General features: G+C 32.8%; 2 protein-coding genes across 3 annotated transcripts in view; one reads left to right on the top strand and one right to left on the bottom strand.

Moving 5' to 3' along the window:
* LOC123561043 (bone morphogenetic protein receptor type-2-like) overlaps positions 1-12,514 on the top strand; it is a 97,798-nt gene extending 85,284 nt beyond the window's left edge. The window contains exons 11-12 of the mRNA XM_045353195.2: positions 1,409-1,846; positions 4,693-12,514. Of these exons, the coding sequence (XP_045209130.2) occupies positions 1,409-1,846; positions 4,693-5,843 (1,589 nt within the window). The 3' untranslated portion in view covers positions 5,844-12,514. The remainder of the gene's footprint in view (positions 1-1,408; positions 1,847-4,692) is intronic.
* Positions 12,515-17,753: 5,239 nt separating this feature from the next.
* Positions 17,754-21,913, bottom strand: part of LOC123561042 (methionine synthase reductase-like) — a 34,226-nt gene continuing 30,066 nt past the window's right edge. For both annotated transcript variants that reach the window (XM_045353194.2, XM_045353193.2), the window contains exon 13: positions 17,754-21,177. In XM_045353194.2, coding sequence (XP_045209129.2) covers positions 21,098-21,177 — 80 coding nt within the window. In that variant the 3' untranslated portion in view covers positions 17,754-21,097. The remainder of the gene's footprint in view (positions 21,178-21,913) is intronic.

Here is a 21,913-nt window from a genome sequence, read left to right as displayed (position 1 = left end):
ATATTTCATAAAAATAACAAAACATGCATTTCTAACAGGGCTGTACCTCTGTGTAATTGGTCTTTAAGTTCATTAAATAAATCTTGAACAGAATAAATTTAAAATAAAAAATGTCATAAAATGTTGCTCAAATGTGATTGACCATTTATCATATTTGAAATAAGATCCCACTTTATTATGGTGTGTCGGATTAAGTTTTACAGTATAACATATATATAAATTTTGGAAGCTACCAATGCTTTTGAGTATGGGTGCCCTGGCCTATTTCAAGGGAATATTGTTCTAGGAGAAATTTTCTTCATAAGAATTCAGAGCTGTAAATAGAAACTTTTCTTTACGTATTTAATGTTTTAATTATCACTTATTTTGCCTATATAAATAATTCTTCTGCAACCAAGCTAAACAATAGCAGACTCGGTTTAATTGAGTCTGTTCATGAGAGGTACTGGAAAGTGCAACACTCCTCACGTCCCCTAGCGATGGCTTAAGCGGAACTCTGTTATAATCAAGCCGTCGCTAGGGGGTGTGAGGGGTGTTGCACCTTCCTGTACCTCTCATGAACAGACTCAGTCAAACCCAGTCTGCTATATGCATTCTGTGCTTCCAAAGGGTCTTCTTATAGATTTAATTTCCTTTGTGTAAATCAAACTTCTTTTTATGTGGTACATATTTCCATTAAATTTCCATAAACAGGCCTTTTTTCTAGGGATTGCCAATTGTGGCAGCAATATTGAAAGGAATCAAAAACCGGTATAGAAATTTTGTAATAATTTCTGTCAGCATCTTGTGGTACACTGTCAATCCTTATAACTGTGGTACTAAATGGTTGAAACATTTTTATGCCCCCGAAGGTGGGCATAATAAAATCGCACTGTCCATCCGTGCGTGTGTCTGTGTAAATTCTTGTCTGGACTGTAACTCTGCCATCCATAAAAGGATATTGAAACAACTTGGCGTAAACAAGAACAAGACCTCTAGCTCCAAGGTCAAGGTCACACTTAGAGGTTAAAGGTTAAAGTTTTGGAGTGGAAACATTTTTACCTGACCTTCAATAATGACCTTTACCTTTGACCTACAAGCATTATACAAAGCATTGGCATTGATGAATTATCTAAGTGGTCCTTGCGATGAGACAGTGTGTCAACACATGATCAAGGCATGTCGGTTTAAGGTCAAGGTCACTGTTTAAGGTCAAATGAAAATTTGTTTCTGCCCCATACCTTTTAATTGCATTGAAAGATTTTTTTTATTACTACACAGAAATGTTCCCCATGATTAGACAATATATGCAACCCTTGGTTGTCAGACAAAGGCCACTATTGAAGGTCAAGTAAAATTTTATATACTAGTAGGGGACTTCTTTATTGCCACTGCAATACTCTGTCACTTATATTTTCTTCTGTTTCAGGTGTTACTCCAACTATCAACACTGCATTATTGTCTCAAGTTACAAGTAACACTCGTCCTGGTTACCACGGTAATGGTCACACACAGTGGGGAGGTCGGAATTCAAACACTGACTCCTCGTCCCCAATGGTTGTTGCCGAGGGGAGTACATCAGCTTTAATTATTAACGATATTCGCAACAGTACGGCAACATTAGCCAGTCAGAGCGAGACTACATCAGCTGTACCACAGACCTGGACAAATGAACGTAGTGGCAGCTTCTCTACTTCAACAATGGACACAACGTTAGCAGTTACACCTAGTGAATCTGCACCAAGTCATCCTAAATCACAAAATATCAATGCACTGATGAATCAGCCTGTCCCGCCTCACCAAGGCAGAAACCCAATTGTAGAACGTAACACACATAAACGCAGTGATGAGGAACTTTCTGTTGTTGGTGAGTCTAAACAGATCTGTAAAATAAAACAAATCTGAAATTATCATAGAACATAGAGTGAAATCTCTTGTAGTTGCATAACAACCAATTGAGACGTTGCGTATCCATGACAACGCTTTCGTTGCACTTCCTTTTATAAGCGTTTATACATTTGATATATTGATCACAGTGATATACATGATCTCACAAGAAAACTGCCAGTTTTGATTTACTTTGGCAAATTGAATCATTTGAAATAAACAGCGCCACATGAAAGGCCTGTTAACCTTTTCAGATTGAGTGTGGGCCGATGTCTTAGCAGAAATGATTTTTAAAAAATGCTTTCCTCTTCATTACAAAACACTAATGAAAGCCTCAACATGATAGCAATAACCTCTTCAGATACTACATACTGAGATTTTTTGCATTTTTATGTAACAAATATGTTTCATAAGTTTGGAAGATTTTGTTACTAGTTGCTTGTGATGAATTGAAGGAAATGTCATTGAAGGAAATGTCATCAACTTTGATATTGCTAAATAAGTCTTAGGGAAGGACTGATTACTTTATTTTCCTTTTGAGGAAATGTCATACGGCAGTGAAAGCCAGGTTTTCTGCCATCAAAGTAGAGCTGGATATAGCTCAATAAAGTTACTGAAATATTAAGTGCTGAATAAAGTGTTGCTTTGCAACCTACAATGTAGGGTACAGGCATTAAAAATAGAAACTGATGATGACTTTGGCATGATTGGTTGAGTTTTGTTATACAACATTGGCTACAAAAACCTTAATATAAGGAATGAGATAGTATGTATAGAGTTTAAACAGTCATCTTTTTTTTAATTTTGACATTCTGTATTCTGTAGTTTGCAATAATGACTTCAGTAGGCAAAATTTTCTTTGCAAAGCTAAGAATAATATTGTTTTTATAGGTGATATGCTTTGTACCTAGAGATATGCACGTGAAAACATTCCATACTTTAAATAAGAATACTTTTATAACATATGCATCTTTTATATAAATGTTCAGGTTTGGCCTTTGTTAAATGAACTTATCACCATTAATGAACTTTCTAACCTGGCTATACACATCTGAATGACATAAGTAGAGCTTTAGGCCACAAAACAAGAGGCATAATTATGATCTCAGTGACAGTATGTCTGATGACTGTCCTCCATCTCGGAGTCATGTGGAGAACTTAACAATTTCTTGTAGAGTATTTGTGGAGAAGTTAACAATTTCTTGTAGAGTATTATTAGTTAGTTTAATTGACTGTCATTGCATACAGTGATTTATACTTGTGGGGTATAGGTTTTGAGATGTCAGTCCATGAAACAAAGTATTAGACAAGAAAAAAAAAATGGTTTTAATTTTATCTTTGAGCTTTAAAATCCATCTTTGAACTTAGAAAACTGCATTTACACCTGCTACGAAACCACTAATGTTTATGCTAGTGAAATTTGCTTATTTCACAGTATCTGAAACACAGTTGAAAAATTAGGTTAAAGTAATCAGAAAGAATTCTTTTAGCTAAGAATAGCTATTTACCAACTTCATACTATGGATTACCCAATTAATAATAAAAATGCTACAAATACACAAACAAACAAACATGCATGTAGGTCAGACACTTCTGGTTTGAAAGTTCTGTTTCCTAAGTATCTATCTACATCAGTTGAAAAGGGTCAGGATATGATTCTGAAGATAGGCAGTTTGAATGACAGCTGATCAAAGATTTGCATTTAATTTCAGTTTATTTAAAGACCTATAATCATACATGCCATAATTTTTCCGGACCGTTCCGGGATTCTGAGTTAAAATTTCCTGGATTTTTACCCTTTGTCCGGGACATACACCGTGACATTAGTATTGGTCTGTTTCATGTATAAATATCATAAAATTATATGCAGTTTCCGGAGATAAACATTGTTCCCTCGCTTAGGAATAATTTGTTGCAAATGTCGTCTAGCTTTCTAAGGGAGGTAAATAGGGTAATTTACGTCTATAGTTCGGCACGTGAATTGGTTGCGTTCCCGAGGTAAACTGAATTGGGAGACTTGCTATATACGAAGAATTAACCTGGTCATCGTGATTTAGAATCCAGCTTATCTGGTATCTTTTTAAAGCTTAAAAGTTTACCTTATCATTAATAAAATGGAATCCTCAAAGGAATGAAATAAATCTTGTAGATAAAATCGATACAAAATATTTCGGGTTGGGTCCATTTTCAAGGATCGGCCGGCAAAGGCATTCAATAGTCAAAAGTTTAATTTAGAATATGTGTGACAATCAATCTACATTTTGAAAGATTACAACCTTTTAAAATAATTATCGTTTAATTGACCATTATCAGCCATTTCTTCCAATCAAGGCTACATGTAGCTTCACCGCCTACGTGCTAACAACAACGAGATTTTCGGGTATTGTTCCTAATATTAAATTATCATAAAACTGTTATTGATTGCATAATTTTGTCAATTCATAATCAGGGTCATCAAAATAGCTGACTGTAAATTAATCTGGGTCATCAAAAGATCGCAGTGCGCAATATGAGTGGTGATCGGAGCTAGCTTAATCAACATGTGTCCCGCTCGAGGGCATGAAACTGATTATCGGATAATTAGGAATAAACAATGTGACACCGGTGACTGTTTAATTGTGTTTTATTCATGTAAAATTCAACAATTTATAGGCCAAAAAAAACTAGTATTTTGGGGGGTTATTTTTGTTTTTCTGTATTTTTAATTTTCCGGGACATTTCAACACTGTCCGGGACACCGGGACAAGTATGTGATTTCCGGGACGTATGACATGTATGCCTATAATATTATATATTACACATAACAATGGTTTGCTTTACTTTCAGGAAACAATCTGTTTTATGGTAAAGATCACAGCGAGAATGAAGGAGTCGGAAACAGTGATAATATTTTTGAAAATTTTACAGACAGTTTAGAGTCGTCATTAATGCAGAATGATACGTTAAATCAGAGTCGCTCCCCCTTTGTCCAGAATAGTAGACTGAATACAGGAAGTGGGGCAGAACGTCCGCCGAAAGTTGTCAACAATCCAAACGAGAGACGAGAAAACTTTGCAAATGCAACCGCTGTGTCAAATATTGCTAATACGCATGTCAGTGCAACCCCAAAGACAAAAAAGGCACGTGAAATGGGAATTTTAGGGCATTTAGCGTTACTGGGTAAACTCGCTTTCAGTGGTAAACTTGAAAATAAGAAAAACTTGAATGAAAATGAACAGGCTACTCCATCCAGCATGGAAAATGGAAGGTTATACGACAGTGCTGGTAGGCAGAATCCAACATTTGAGCCATCACAGGGTTTGGATACAGAAGTCAGGTTGACAAATACAGGAACTGTTGTACGACCAACAGTTTTACAGTCCAAACCATGTAATATTGATAAAAGGGAGATGCCAGAGACAAACATAAACAAAGACAGCCACAGTAATATTGTTGAGTTAGACAGTATTGAAAACAATGAAACAGATTTTCAGAGTGATTCCCCTTTGATTTCACGACACCGAGTTGCCCCATATTCGAAAAGCACCTCAGATTTGAGTCCTAAGAAGACAAGTCATTATTCAAAGCTTGAAGAGGAAAGTAAGATGCCAAGGCCAAGTACCCTGTCATTAAAGGGACATAACTATAATAAGTCTCGCAGTGGAAGTTTAAACTCGCTTCCAAAATTCAGAGGCGTCATGGCGCCGAAAGGCGGGAAACCGTCCCTTGGTAAGAAACCATTGATGAATGGCTACAAAATGATTGACAATGGGGCAAAACTCAAAAGTGACGCAACTGATAAAATTAAATTACGAAACAAAACTCCAGTACCAGACAAAAATGGTCGTTACTCTCTTCATGATGACAGACTGATGTCAGACAGTAACAAAATGAAAAAGGATGGCTCGGAGCAGTGGAAATCAAGTGTAAGCCTTCAGCAATTCAAGTCAATTTCAGAAAATGAATCATCAAATGTTTACACTGATTGTACATGCTAAATATCTGCACAGAACAAGTTGACACATTTGCACTAAATTGTACTGCTTAATTTTATTATGTACAGTGTAAGTGTAATGCATTGAGAAATGTATGCACATGAAATGTTTTGTGTTTAAAATGTTATTCAGATTGCTGATATAAGTTGATGTATTGTTATTTGATTTGATCAAAATTTTACTATGTTCATTGTAGATGTTAATAAACTGTTACACTCCTTTAATTTGTAACAGACCTACTCCAAGTCTGTGCTGCAGTGCACTCAACCTTCCTTTTATTTCCATAGAAACAGTAGAAACTGAAAGGTTTGATAACATTTCAGTCAATAAAACAGTAATTGAGATTTTAGCAAAATCATGTTTTAATTCATTTAAACATGACATGGTTATACTTCCTTAGGTAAAATTTCATTCGGGTTTAGCCAGAATGAATTATTCCATGCTACATACAACCAAAATCATAAAAACCTACATTAGCTATATATTATTTCAATTCTAATAAATCTTGCATGTAAAATTATCAAATATGGCACTTCTTCTTGGTGGTTATAAGTGGAATGCTGTGATTAGAACAATAAATATTTGAAAAATGGTAGCATGATGTTACACAGATTGGAACTCGGAGAAGGTAGCATTATATAGTCATAGCAGTTTCATTTTTTTTACATACTTCAGGAACCAGAAATGTACCAGAATTCATGACTTTATTGTTGCTCCATATTTCATTTAAATAAACATATATATAAGCAGTGAAATGCTGCTCAACTTTAATTATATTTTATGCTTTCAGAAAGCATATTTTGTTATGTTTTTGTTCATGCCTAAATTATTTGTGTTGTATTTATGCTAAAGCTTAAAGCAAATTTTTAACACGTATACTTTCCATTTTGTTCCCATTTTATAGGAGACACCTTTTATTTTGTTTCTTTCATGTACCTTTGTCTGTTTTGTTTCCATTTTCTAAGGCAAATATTGCAATGAAGGTATTGTAGTGTAGTTGAGTAAAATGTTTCATGTGGAAAAATTATTACTTTCAATATTCCAGTTTACCAATCTTTAATTGGATTTTTTTCTTATTTTGGTCCCTTTGATATCCTTATCATGGGGTCCTGAAGGGACGAGCACTTCATCACCTTTTTTGTTGTATATCAGTGGTATATCAAAAGCACATTTATATACATGACATACTATACATACGAGCACTAAGGAATCAATTAAAAAGTTTTCTGTAGAAAATTGAAATTCAAAATAAATCTTTTTCCAGATTGGATTATTTATCGGACCCATTATCTGAACATGTCACATAATATTATTCTGTTTGTTCGAAATTGAATTGGTAACTTGATCCAATTAATGAAATTTTATATACTTTTATGAAAGATTAGTTAGCATCTGATTGGATGATTCTGACAAGTCTTGTAATTGACCAATGACAAATCATCATTCTTAGACTGATCAGTTCAGTTTTAGAACCTTGGACCCTACACTCTGTACCTTCATCAATCTCAGTGTTAACCTTTAACCCACTAAATTTTTAAAATGGACTGGTCCATCATTCAATTTGGGCAATACCATTTATTATTTGAAGGGGTGTTCTCTGAAAATTTACTGACTGAATAGCGAACAGTGCAGACCATGATCAGACTGTATGGATGTGCTGTCTGATCTTGGTCTGCACTGTTTGCAAAGGCTGCTTCCAGCAGGCTAAGGGTTAAAAACATCTTGTTCAAATGCTGTCCATATTTTATTTTGAAGTTCCAGTGCTACAGGTAGGACTATTGACTGACTGCATACTGTATTGTTCAAACCACTTACATTGTGAGGAATTACGTATTCACAAATAATTGCAGTTTTTGGTGCACAACTTCACATTATTTCTGTATTTTATTTTTGTGGTTGACCATTTGTCATATGGTACATATAGTATATTTTGTTGATTGACAACTAACATTCTAGTCCTTTTGTATCATTAAGTGCTTCATTAATTAATTCTGAAAGTTATTACAAATAAGTTTATGACAAGGCACTGTTCATATTTGGTCAAATTTAGATAGCATAATTTTTTTCATACATTTTAGATTATTATTATTTTCAGTTTCACATAATGAGGACAGAATAGGAAACTGCAGCAAATATATCTAAATCATCCCTTGTGACAGTATACAAGAATATAATAGTTTCACGCTCTCAGAACATTATATATTATGAATATATTGTAATACTACGTAAAAAGCAGATATTTTAGAAATTCAGTCAAATGGTCCCTTATCCTGTGACAACCCACCATTACTTATAATGGTTAAAATGAGACAATTGTTTACTGTAGGGACATTTTATTTTTTGCTATAAATAGGTCAGTGATAAATAACCGTTTTAATTGTAAAGGTATAAAATAATCCCTTAGTGGTTAAGTGCTTGTATCATATTAAGAAATGTGATACTGTTCACAGCATAAAGTTTGCTACTTGCAGTTATTTGTTATACATTTGCTTTGCAGCTTGAATATCTCGTGGCTTATCAGACACAACGTCTGTAATGGTTGAATACACATGAAACATTTTTAGCTCGACTATTCATAGAATAGTAGAGCTATTAGACTCGCCCATGCGTCGGCGTCCGCGTCGGCGTCGGCGTCTGCGTCCCGATTTGGTTAAGTTTTTGTATGTAAGCTGGTATCTCAGCAACTACTTGTGGGAATGGATTGAAACTTCACACACTTATTCACTGTGATAAACTGACTTACATTGCACAGGTTCCATAACTCTGTTTTGCTTTTTTACAAAATTATGCCCCTTTTTTGACTTAGAAATTTTTGGTTAAGGTTTTGTATGTAAGCTGGTATCTCAGTAACCACTTGTGGGAATGGATTGAAACTTCACACACTTGTTCACTGTGATAAACTGACTTGCATTGCACAGGTTCCATAACTCTATTTTGCTTTTTTACAAAATTATGCCCCTTTTTCGACTTAGAATTTTTTGGTTAAGGTTTTGTATGTAAGCTGGTATCTCAGTATCCACTAATGGGAAAGGATTGAAACTTCACACACTTGTTCACTGTCATGATATGACATGCAGTGCAAAAGATCAATAACTCAACTTTGCATTTTACAAAATTATGCCCCTTTTTAAACTTAGGAGTTTTGGGTTAAATTCTTATAATTTATGTAAGTTGGTATCTCAGTACCCTCTAATGGGAATGGATTGAAACTTCACACACTTGTCCACTGTCATGAGCTGATAAGCACTATGCAGGTTCCATAACCCTATTTTGCTTTTTTTAAATTATGCCCCTTTTTCGACTTTCGTATTCATTCAATCGACAAGACTGTTGAATAGTCGAGCGTTGCTGTCCTCCGACAGCTCTTGTTATTTCATATTTTACAGTCATATTGTTTTAATCATTATTTTTAAAGACTTGATTTTATTAGTGCTCTTCATCATCATCATCATCATTCACATCATCATCATCATCAGTGCAATGGTCATTATCATTAGGATTATCACTATCATCACATGGTCATGTTCATCATCTTTATCATTCACATCATTAGAATCATCATCATCATCTCTGCAGTAGTCATAGTCACCAAGATCATAATCATTATCATCATTTACTGCAACTTTTATTGAAATTTTCAACATCATCTTCATTGTTCTAAATCATCATTATTGCTAAATTTTGTTGATTTTTAGATATAGATTAACTTATGCTGTTTGCTTTACTAAAAAGAGCTCTATGTTGAATTCTTTCTTTTTAACACAAAATTGAATACTTTACAGAAAAATAACTTTGAAAATCTGAATTTTTCAGAATTTCTCTTCTAGTATATTATACTTACAAATTCATATTACTGCAAAGTTTAGTTTCAGTGGTATTAAAACATTATTAGATTTATTACAAATCTTTAAACAAGTGCTTTATACATTTTATCATTTTTAACCCAGTGCACAGAGAATACTTTCTGGAGGTTCTTTTAGTAAGATTGTGTTGAGCTTGCGTGGATTTTGCCAGGTCTGTGTTAAACAAGTGCTGAGCTTAATCCAGCCTGGTAAAATCAACTAGAGTCGAATACATACTAGATTAAGCTATTGTTATAAGGACCGTTTTATTATATTCCTCCTAACTTGTTTTTTGGCAGAAATGAGTAAACGCTATTGATGAAGTTGAGTATTGTGACATTAGTTTGCATATATGATTTGATTACAGTAAATCAGTATGTGTTAAAGCATAATGTAATATTCCATGCAGTTTTGGTGCGCTTTATGCCATGTCTTTCATTGGAGAAGAAAAACACACATATACATACTGTATTACTGCATTTTATGTTATTATTGTACATATACAGTAAAATTCTGATATAGCACACATTATTGGGATTGGTACAGGTGCTCTTTAAAAACCATGGTTGTGTGTATAGGTTTAGTATGAAATAATGAAGTTTGAACACAAACCCTAAGGGAGGATTGAATTTATTTAGAGTTTTACTGTACATGTGTCTTGATGTATGTTAGGCGGTCTAACCTCTTAACTTATTTCTCTTTTTGTTATTGACACTTTTCAATAGTCAAGATGCATTCTTGAGGGCATCAGTTTTCTTCCCTTACTTTTCATCCATTGATGTTCTTTTTCAAGGGGAATTAATTATGTCCATTGATGAATAGCACAAGTTGTCTCTTTTGATCAGTGAAAGATTAATTCCTCATATAACTAACGTAAATATTGTTTTCTCAACATTTTTGATATTGCAGAAATTAACTTTTCTCTTTCATAGAATATAAATTTTGTTGATTGTCTGAAATACCCAGTTGACTGGTCTACTATTTCAATCATTATTTTAATAATAAGAATGCAAGGTTTTTGTCAAGGGAGATAATAATACAAGACTTGCAAACTATCTAGTGTATGGAGAATTGATCACAGTTATAATCTCACTAGATTTTAGTCACATACATTCAGTGTCTCCAGTCTTGAAAGAGAATGTCTGTTACTTCATTGCTTCACTGATGGATCAGGATAAAACCCAGGTACATGTACATTTTGTGAGGAAAGAAATGGACATTTTTTTTTCAAACTGTAAATTACATGACGTCTAAATATAGAATGTTTTATTGGGATTATGTTATGAATTTTAAAGGTTGCATGAAATTATTTTACTTTGTGGTAATTTTTTTTAGGTGAATACACTGTATTCATAAGAAAACCTTTTTTTCTCAAGAAAAATTATTAAGCACAATTTGTATATAATTTTGCACAATTTTGATTTTGCAACATTAACACTATATAGGTATTTGTTCATACTTTTTGCTTAACTGAGCCCAGGTATTTTATGATTTATACCTGTTTATAAACATCCCATCATTAAAATGATTGTCTCCATTCATACATAAAAATTATTTTGTGATAGACTTTATTTTTCCAGGACTTATTCAGTTTTTGACTATATACCATTCTAGGAATAAATGTAATGAAAACGTAATAACGAATAAGGTCATGAATATTGGTGATAATAAAACTTGTGCCTCTATTTTTCTTTGTTCAGAAAACTGAGTTTATCAATAACAAAAGTTTGTGCAAAAGCTAGCTATATAGAAATTCTTCAGTCATTTTCAGTCTAGTTCATTATACCTATTTCTGGAAGTTCCTCCACTCAGAAGTTTTACACTTTCTGTCATAATTTATCTATAAAGCACAGGCAATAAAATACCATTGCTTATTTCTTTGAACAACTATTATATTGGACTTGTTTTTTTGAATAAAAACTGAATACTTAATCAGAAAAGTGGTTTCTGCAGAGACACAGTCATTGTAACTTGTTCAGATATTTCTGTGGAATATTTCTCTGTAGTTGACAAAATGATTAGGGTAGAACTTCATTTTTGTGCCATAGTTGACTGAAGCAGCAGATACATCAGGTTTGTGTTGAGCTGACGATTGTAAATGTAACATTTCCCAAAGAAATGTACCACTTCAGGAGGAACTAGTTTTATTACCTTCAGTCTGTTGAATTGCAAGGGGATATTTAGATGCAGGGATGGCCGTTTGTAAATGTGTTACAGAAAAATAACTTTGTGTTACTCCTCTTTAATAAGTAATGTTGTTATTGAAAAAGATTCGATTTGCAAGTTACTCATTGTTTTAGAACACCCAGTCCTCATACAGGCCATACACACTCTACATTAAAACATTTTTCTTTGTGCCATAAAATCAGGAATTTACGGCAGTATGATAAGAGACATGCAAACATAAAATAATTCCATCAAGCTTTTTCACTTGGAACTACAGTGATCATAAGAGAGAACTATAGTCTGCAATATAGTCCCAATGTGAAAACGCCCGCTGAGTTATTAAGTGGAGTTTTAGTTTTGTTAAAACATTACTTAGCTTCTTGTACTTGAACTTTTACTAGAAATACTTGAAATGTGAGGATTGACTCAGCAATCCACTTTTGAAGTACATGTATATGTTTCAAAGCACAGCTTACTTTGTTTTATTATGTCATGTTTAAATAGTTTACTTAAAAGGGCACCTATTTTTGTTGTCCGATTTGTTTATATATATATTTTTGACAGTGTTATTATCTATTCTAATTTTCACATTTAATGAGTTATTTTATTTTTACTTCGTCCACTTTCAAAATTAACAAAGTTTCAAAGGCAGATGATGACTGACTTGTACTTAAAAGACTGAACTGTAAAATCTACCTAAGTTCAAGGATGTGACAATGTTGCTATGGTTACACAAACAACTTCAGCATTTGATTAAATGTTCAAAAGAATTGGTAAAGGCTGTTAATGAAAAGATCATATGAATGCAAAATAGGGAAGTTGCTGATTCTAACTAAGGTTAAGAAGTAAAGACCTTTTTCTCATTTACTATTTTTTGTCTCGACTTTTGCAAGAATGTAAAATTTAAACTTTTTGAACAACTTCCATGATATGTACTAATTATTTAAGATAAAATGCCAGTTCAGCAGATTGATCATAAACACATTTAGTATGTAAGGGTGATTTCAAAAAAAATGAGGCAAATCAAATAAACTTACTTAAAAAGACAAATAAAAGGATTCTTAACATAAATTTTATGTTGTAATATGCGTCTCTATGACCAAAATGTGTGTAGCAAGTTTCATGATGATATATGCTGTTAATCAAATTTAACGAAGGGAAATGTGGCTAAATTTGTTGCAAGTGTAACATTTTTTTGGGACATTTTTACAAAAACAAGTTTTTAAATGTAACTGTGTAAAGAAAATGCTATTTGAGTATGCAAAATATTTGTTTTTGCCGATGCCTTGGACATTCAGGCATATAAATATGGATAGTACTCTAATACACCAACATCTGATGCATTCATTTTGTGCATCGAAGTAACATGACCCATTGGATTTTTTTACAACTAAAAACCTCCATTTTCAAAATAGACTGTATTTTATTAGTTGTTGTGAAGCAAAGATAATGAAAAAGTATATGACTTTTCACAGACTAAGGTTTTATCTACACAAAGTATTCTGAAGTTTAAAGATCAGTGCTTTCATACAATAATAACAGTGAATTAAAGATTGTCAGTTGAAATATGTTGCAAGTGTAACATTTGATTAAAAATGACAAGATTTTTTTTCAAATGTGAGATAACATGTACCTTTCTTTATCTATCACAGGAGCATCAACACCATAGATCATGCACAACACTTATTATCATGTATCAAAGCATGTAGATTAATGATGCCATTATAAGTGATGTTGCAAGTGTAACACTATTTTGACATGTGAACTGGACACATTTCTAACCAGATTTAAGCAAAACTGTGACATCTCCATTGGAACAGCTGTACATTCAATTAAAAATAGTTACGTTCTCATTGTTGTAGAGGCTTCATGTTAATGGAATTACTTATTTTTGAGTTAAATTTTATATAAAATGTGTGAATTTACCCTTCATTTATTAACATTATGAATTCTGAAACAAATATTTTATTTAAATAAGCAATTTTAATTGTTTTGCATAAAAGTGCAATGCATACTTGTTCAAAATAAGCAACTTTGGAAGCCAAATACCTGTACTTTATTTGACTATCATGTTAATGCTTAATGTAGGTAAAGTGTTACACTCGCAACAATAAAATTAATAATTGCAAATTATTACATACAGCTGTATTTGTTCTTCACAGAAAATAATATAAATTCAAAGAAACTTGTTTAAACTTAATGTTTATTGACAGAATTGTGTCAGACATTGTTCACTGTTGACATTGTGAACATGTAATCCTTATCTTGCTAAGAAAACATACTGATGCTTTTGCAAACAGCTCAGACCCAGATCAGACAGCCCCGAAAGAGCTGTCCTATCAGACTTTGTACTGTTTGCTTACAGCATGTGACAAACCAGACCTTTAAATTCTTGTTATTGTGAAAAACTTTTTATTTTCAACAGGCAGGCATAATAAAACTATGAATTAATATCATTTCTATAAGGGTACAGTCTGGTAAAAATCCAACAGCAACATCAGCCAATCACAGGCCAGCACATCTTATATGCATGGAGTTTCTCCATAGAGCTCCTGGTAAACTCAGCTGTAAATCCAATCAGTCATTCAGGAGATACAATATTAACAACACTGACCAATCAGCGGCCAGCACAGGTCATAAGTACTGTATGCGCAGAATTTCTCCATGTAGGCAAATTCATCCGAGACATCTTCAATATAGATCCATTGGTAAAGTCTGGTGAAGATCTAAGAAGCCGTTCAAGAGATATTGCGTTCACATCACTGATAAATCACTGGCCAGCACAGGGATTAGTATGTCAATATAGGTCCACTGGTAAAGTCTGGTGAAAATCCAAGAAGCTGTTCAGGAAATTAACATTGACAAATAGTGCACAGGCCAGCAGAAATTGTTTAGCAACAGCGACCCTGATCTTTTAACAAAATTTCCACAAATGCAATCACAGCCTTCCTCTCTCTATAAGCAATCTATTCACTAAGTTTGGTCCACTAAGTTTGGTCAGATTCAAACTAGCCGTTCATGGGATATTGCATTAACATCATGCGCACAGACACACGGAAAGACAGATGCACAGACACATGCCGGACGACTGGAGAGAACCCATTTCCATAGCTCCCGGCCATGAATGGGCAAGAGCTTGTTATCAGGCATCAAAAGGGTTAAGCATTTATTGTGATTTTCTATCTATAGACAAGATGGCTGCTACAGGTTAGTCCAGATTAAATGGACCTACATGTGGTTAATTTTTTACCCAGTTTGTTCTAAAATTTTCTACTGTTCTTTATTAAAACTATAAACCCTTCAATTTTCTTATCATGCAAATATTGATGATTATGCAAAAAGTGACTAGACCCACATCAGATAGCTTCTAAAAGAGCCATCTGATCAGGGTCTTCACTGTTAAATTTGCTAAGATTATGTGGCATACCAAGACATCAACTTTTTTTGTCATACGAAAAGCATTGCATTTTTAATAAGCAGATGTAATCGTACTGTGAATTTATTTTCATAATAGTAATAATCTAAAATAAATATTCAGCAAGCAAATTGCATTCTCAACTGTTCATTTTTTGTAATAGAAAGTGAAGTGAAAGCAGTTTCTTGAACACTTCCTAAAGGCCAAGTCCTGGTCATATTATGTTTCTTGAACTTGTTGCAAGTGTAACACGATGCTACCTTTCTAAATATGGTACTAACTTTTACTCATTTACTAAATAGACTATCAAAACATTTATAAAATGGCTAAAAATGATTATTAAACATGGATCAGTTCATCAAGAAACAACAAAAGATTGTAATATTCCTTAACTGACATGTTGTCATATTCAACTTTGATTTTCGAATGTTTTTGTTAATTTTGTAAAAATAAATTGTTTATAAACCCCTTTTCTAAAACATTTACAATGTACATGATTATGCTAAGCATTTGTTGTCCACAAACCCAATACATTTCATGTTTATTTGGGAAACATCCATTACCTTAATGTGTTGCAAGTGTAACAAATTTGGAGAAAAATTATGTTTGTTTTTGTATGACATATTTTGGTACGTAACATACATATAGAATAACAAAAAAAGGATCAATTGTTATTTCACTGACCCCAATGTTGTATTTTAGAGGCAAGATCTTGTCTTTTGATCTTTTAAAAAAAACACTTAAACTTTTCCATGTGTGAACAGAAAAAAGCTGGTTTAAAATGCTGGAAATTCAATTTTTTTAAAAACATTTTGCAGTCTTATCCAATAATTTTGATGAAATTTTCTTTTTTCAAATGTACACCATCATACACAATAAAAAATAAGAGTTATATGTATGATTTCTATAAAACTATCTGTGTTCAAATTTGATACTTATGTTGTCAAAATACACAAAACTAGTTAATTAAAACTGTTAAAATAAAATTCCAGTGTGCTTGTACAATTTCGCCCCAATGAGTTTTGTAAACTTCAATGTCAGGAGATATCAAGCCCATATAATTTAAGAGCCAAGACTGAATTTGAATTTTGAGCTTTCTGTCATGCTAATGTCTTCATTTTTTTTGAAATCACCCGTAAGTGAAACAATTACTTCTTTGTTAGAATAGTAGTTATGTTCACCTATCTCAAATAAAAAACGTGTTGTTATTGACTTTGATCAACAGAAATTAATCCTGTATGGTTAATACTTAAATGGAAAATACTGTGAAGATATAAATAGTAACCTTGTCAGGAAGATTTTTTGACATTACGCTTCAAGCTAATAGTGCTGCTGTGTTACTGTTTCTATTTTATAATGTTGCAGAACTTGTAATAATTTTATGGCAATAAAATTGCTGCTTTGTGGAAATGTTTGTTGTTTTGTTGTTCAAACACTATGAGAGTCTCGGAATAGATCGAGACAATATGAATTACCGAAGATATCAAAGGTTACAAAACTGAAATGCACTCCGATTATTCCAGTATCTGATTGGTCAGTTCTTAGCTAAATCTTGAAATTGACCAATGGCAAGGTTGCATTCTGAAAGTGGAACGCGTCTGGCTGTTTGAACCTCCTGATTTGGCTATGAATTGATTATGTGGAACTCGTGTTCTGCATCCACAAGGACAGATGATTAGAGTCATGATTTGAGGTCGGGGTATAAAACGTAACACATCCTGCAACCACATAATTTTGCAAAGTCCTGTCAATATGGGCAGGGTATATTTTAACATAATCAAGCCATTTAACAGTATTTTATTATATGACGTCAGATATTAATTATCAGATTTTTCAGTTATTTGCCCAGCAAACATTTGTTGCATATAGACCAGTCATAAAGCACAAACTAAGGACCTGTAATGTATATAAGGTGTCCTGTAGTAAAACTTCATGTTGCAAGAGCAGGGTTTCCGACTTCAGCTGGGTGGAATTGGATTGTAAGAATTATAGTCCTAGACAGTGTATGGACCAAAGGACTAGTGCACAGTACCTTCTAGACCATACTCATCAAAGTTTAAAGTCAAACTAATACTGAGAATGGCAAGTACCGGTATTCAATTTACCATAACTTTGTTCAAAGCTTATTTATGGTGGTGAAGTTTGACTGTCAGCTCACCTAGTCGACTTAGGTCCAAAGTTCAAGCACTCGAGGCAATATTTCTAGAGCATTTCTATTATCACTCAAGAAAACTGATAAAACCCAGCCTGTCTGAAACAGGATTGTCTTGCTGTACACGACTTGCATACAGCTCTAATTTTAGGATAGCCATTTACTACCATATTTTCAGGCTGCTGTTTTTATGAAGTTCTTCTTCATCTGATATAAATGCATTTTACAAGGGAGATAAACACAAAGTCCTAATACAGTGAGTGTGATAGGGAAGTATTTCATCGATATTTCCTATCTCACCAATTAATATATAAAATAAGATAATAATAACAAAGAAATTTAATATTCCTTAATTTTTAATAAAATAAGTTCCTTTTGTTTTGAGTCGTTTTCGACATGATGGTACTTCAACAAAGATCAACATATAAATATATTTCAAACTGAAACAAATAATTCAAAACACAATGGCTATAAAACTGAGTCACTTTAAACAAAGGACAATATGCCTCATCTCATTGTCGTTTTCAATTCCGTGGTCTTAAAATCCTGACTTGAAACATTGGCTAGTGTGCCCTGTAATTAAAAATATCTAAAAACACTTTTATAGAGAAAAAAAGAATGCACATTCATCAAAAATACACAAGTCATATAAATAAAATAGTAACAAAATGAACTTCCCCCAAAAAATATGTTTTCCACAAAATTCTTTAAAATTATTCACAAGCATAAAGTCTTGAAATAAAGGAATCAATTTGAAAATGAATGTAATGTTAAAGTTTAAAATGACTAGCTTCTCATTTGAGAAGTAGATAGAAATTCATTTTATATACATATATAAAGTATTTAAAAGAAAGCTAAAAGCTTGATTATTTAAGCAAGAGAGTAGTGTTACATCCCATAAATGAATTCTGACTATGAAAGCTATTGCAGCAATTTATAATTTTGCAAACTACTTAGTGATTTGAAAACACATCCATCTTTGTGACATGATCACTATACACTCTTCATGTATATGTTTATATTCATAATCCACCCTAAAATATTACATGTAGCAAAACAAAAATAAAAAAAACCCTAAAGAAATCATTACCCTGTCATAGCCTTTAACTTTGTACCTAAGACATGCAACAATATTAACATATACATTATGCACATTATGCCTAGAATTTTGCAGATAATGTGTTCACATAAAACTTACTCTTGTGAAAACTTATTTGATTAAATTCATAATAAAAATTCCCATAATTATGACGCTGATGAATTTAAACAAACATCAAAAATACCATCTACAATACAGATCTATATGATTTCAAACCACACAGTCATTTCAGCAAAAAGAACAGTTAAACAGTGAAAATATTCCATAGTAAGACATGCAGTTAACATGATTCAAATATTTACTTTGTTAAGCAACAAACACAGGAGTCGCAGGTAAATGATTATTCTTTTAGTTAAGAACATGGCAAATATGTGTAAACTACAAGCGTTTTCATGATTGAGAATTCTAAACTAAAATCCCACATTCCCGCAAAATGACTGTTAATTTCCATTTTTATCCAATAATATAAAGCTTTAACAGCAACAACAACAACAGATCCCCATAGAGAGATTATCCTGTCCTAACTAAAATCAGTTACCTTATATTCCCTTACTTATGCCGCAGAAATGTATTATTCGCAAAAGGGTGGTATTTATCATGGCCCTATTTTTTTTTCAAACATTTTTCGTAAATACAAACTATTAATCCAACATTAAATGAATGAAATTTTTTTTGGAACTGAGCGGCTAGCAGGGTGGGTGGGAAGGCATTAATCAAGGAATATATGGTACCATATATGGATTTATTTAATCCCATTCTCAAGACTGTCAATTACATTACTCAGAGTTTTTTTTTCCTTTCAGTTTCAGAATTTTGTAACAAACAAACAAACAATTTGGAAAAGGTAGGCATAGGAAATAGAGATCAATATAATTGCACCTTACTAATCCTACCAGGTGTTCTGTATTACAAAAGTGATTCTCATGTGACATTTTGATACAAGCAAAACTGTATTATCTGCACTATAAAATACTTACAAGGATTTCGTTTTATTATCGGCTTGTTAAAAGTTATTTTTTCACCATAAGTAAGCAGGGCTCACGCTGTCAGTCGCCATTATCGCCATTTGCGATTATTTTATTTAAATGGCGAATATTTTTTTTATTTTGGCGACAGGAACTGGCGATTATTTTATTTAACAGCTACATAAATAATTATGCCAAGTGAGACAGTAACCCGCGGTCTGCTAGTGTAGAAAATCAATAGAGCGGACTGTTTATTACCTCGTGTATTCCAAACACGTGTCAACTATGCCGATAACATTTCCCAAGGCGGTATGATGCAGACGACAATTAAACCGATTATAACCGGAAGTTAATCTTACTTATTTAGCTATCAATCAGATTGAACTGGCAGGCTACTTTTTTGGAACATTTTAAAATGCCAGCGCAAATTTTCTTCAACTCTATATTCGGCAAACGACAATTAAACCAATATGTACGGGCAGTTTCCAGATGAAAAATTAAATTGCCATCTATAGTTACCGCTAATTTAATTATCTTTAAAAACATATTATAAACTGACCTAACTGTCGACGGTTTCAAAATGTCTTTAATCAGGATCTAGGTTAGATCTATATCTGTTTTTAATCTAAAATGAAATTGTTCGAAGCGAAAAAAATATTTTTTTTTGAATTTTCAGAATTTGTAAAGAACGCGAATTTGTTGAAATATTACAGGCCAGATATTTTTAATAGTATATTTTTTTTACCAAGACAATTCTGGCATAATAAATGTTTTTTGTTTTGCACATTAATTAAAAAAATATCGGAAAACCCAATCCTGTTTCTATTTTTAGAAACATGGCCGATACGGGCAAACTAAAAAAATCAACAAATAAATGTGCTTGCATACTGTAATTAGCGTAAGTAAAAACATTCTAAAACACTTAAAAATTAGTATATTTATTGAATAAAGTAATTAAGAAGGTATATATGTTGAAATTTATCATTCTTATTTTTATAAAAATTGCACGCAAAGATCCCCATCAATTTTGGCTATTAATTTTTCATAGGTTAAAAAGTTGGCTATTATTTTTTGGAGGCCAGTGTGAGCCCTGAGTAAGTTGACAAAATCATAGGAACCAGGTTTTGAGGAGTAAATCAAATACATATGAATAAATCCTAAATGTTTTTGTTGTGCAAAAAAGTATCATATTGTGTCTCAAATCGTTTTCATTTTCCACTCATTTGTGTAATTGCAAGGGAAGTAAACTAATAGATATCTCTGCTTATAAGTACTAGCCCAAGGCAAGAGTTGTCATTCTTTGTGGATCACAACTTTAAATTAAATATTTAAACTTCTGTAATTGATATTAACAAAACTATCATAAATTTCACATTTGTGAAACCATTTTTGGTTATGTCAAGGACTTGGAAATCAATATCTAGACTTAATTTAATGTGTTTCTAGCATTGAAAATTTTAGGGTCTATCTCTAGAAAAGGGAACTGGACTAAGTCTGGCATTATAAGCAATGTCTTATTACTTGTTTCTCTTCAAATAAATCTTAAAATATGCACAATTTCTTCAGTGTGAAACAGGATGTTCTGTAACTGTGATTTGATCCATATAATATCAGTCTCCTATGTCCAAACATCTTCCTTGTATTGTCTGTGTAGTCGTAACTTCATCACAAGTTTTCTGGCCTCATCTGAGGATATCCCTACAAGAAATACATCACTAACTTAAGCAAAGCGGTAGCAAATATACATGTCAGGTAAGTGTTTGTCCTCAGTTTGGATTCAGGATTCAAGTTTTGGAGACCAGAGCCAGAATCCAGCCTTGCAATTGGTCAATTCCAATTTTCTTCTCAGAAATAACCAATCATATATATTAGATTTTAGACACCAGTCTCTAAATTCAGATTTGTTATTTTAGAGCTCAATTCTGATACTGACCAATGACATGGTCAACTCCAAATGAAAATTTTACACCTTGGAATCAGAAAGAATGTTGCTTCTTCTCTGACTCACATTTAATAGATGCCATCTTAAGTACTATACTTAATGCGAGTGAAAATAAGTTCTTCTATGTCCATGACAAATTTTCTTTTATATCTTAGCATGGATAGTTAGAATATGATGCGAGCATTGATATAAAATCTTAATGTCTAAATGGTTCTAAGTCGCTGTCCACAACTGACCAAGCAAGAAATATTGAGCAAGATTTAGAACAAGAGGGCCATGATGGCCCTATATCGCTCACCTGTTATCATTGCTCTTGAGGACAAGAAGGCCCTCAGAAAAAATATCTAAGTCCAAAGGACAGGAACAACATGGAAGAAATTTAACCAAAAAGAAAAAAAAAATCTTACAAGGTATAGATATGTCAAAATACACCTACAAATTGGAGGTACATCCATGTTGTACCACAGAAAAGTGGTCTTGGTTTTTCCCTAC

This window comes from Mercenaria mercenaria, chromosome 10 (assembly GCF_021730395.1).
Source record: "Mercenaria mercenaria strain notata chromosome 10, MADL_Memer_1, whole genome shotgun sequence".
NCBI lineage: Eukaryota > Metazoa > Mollusca > Bivalvia > Venerida > Veneridae > Mercenaria > Mercenaria mercenaria.
Note: the sequence above shows the minus strand (reverse complement) of the source record. Positions and strands in the feature narration are given on the sequence as shown.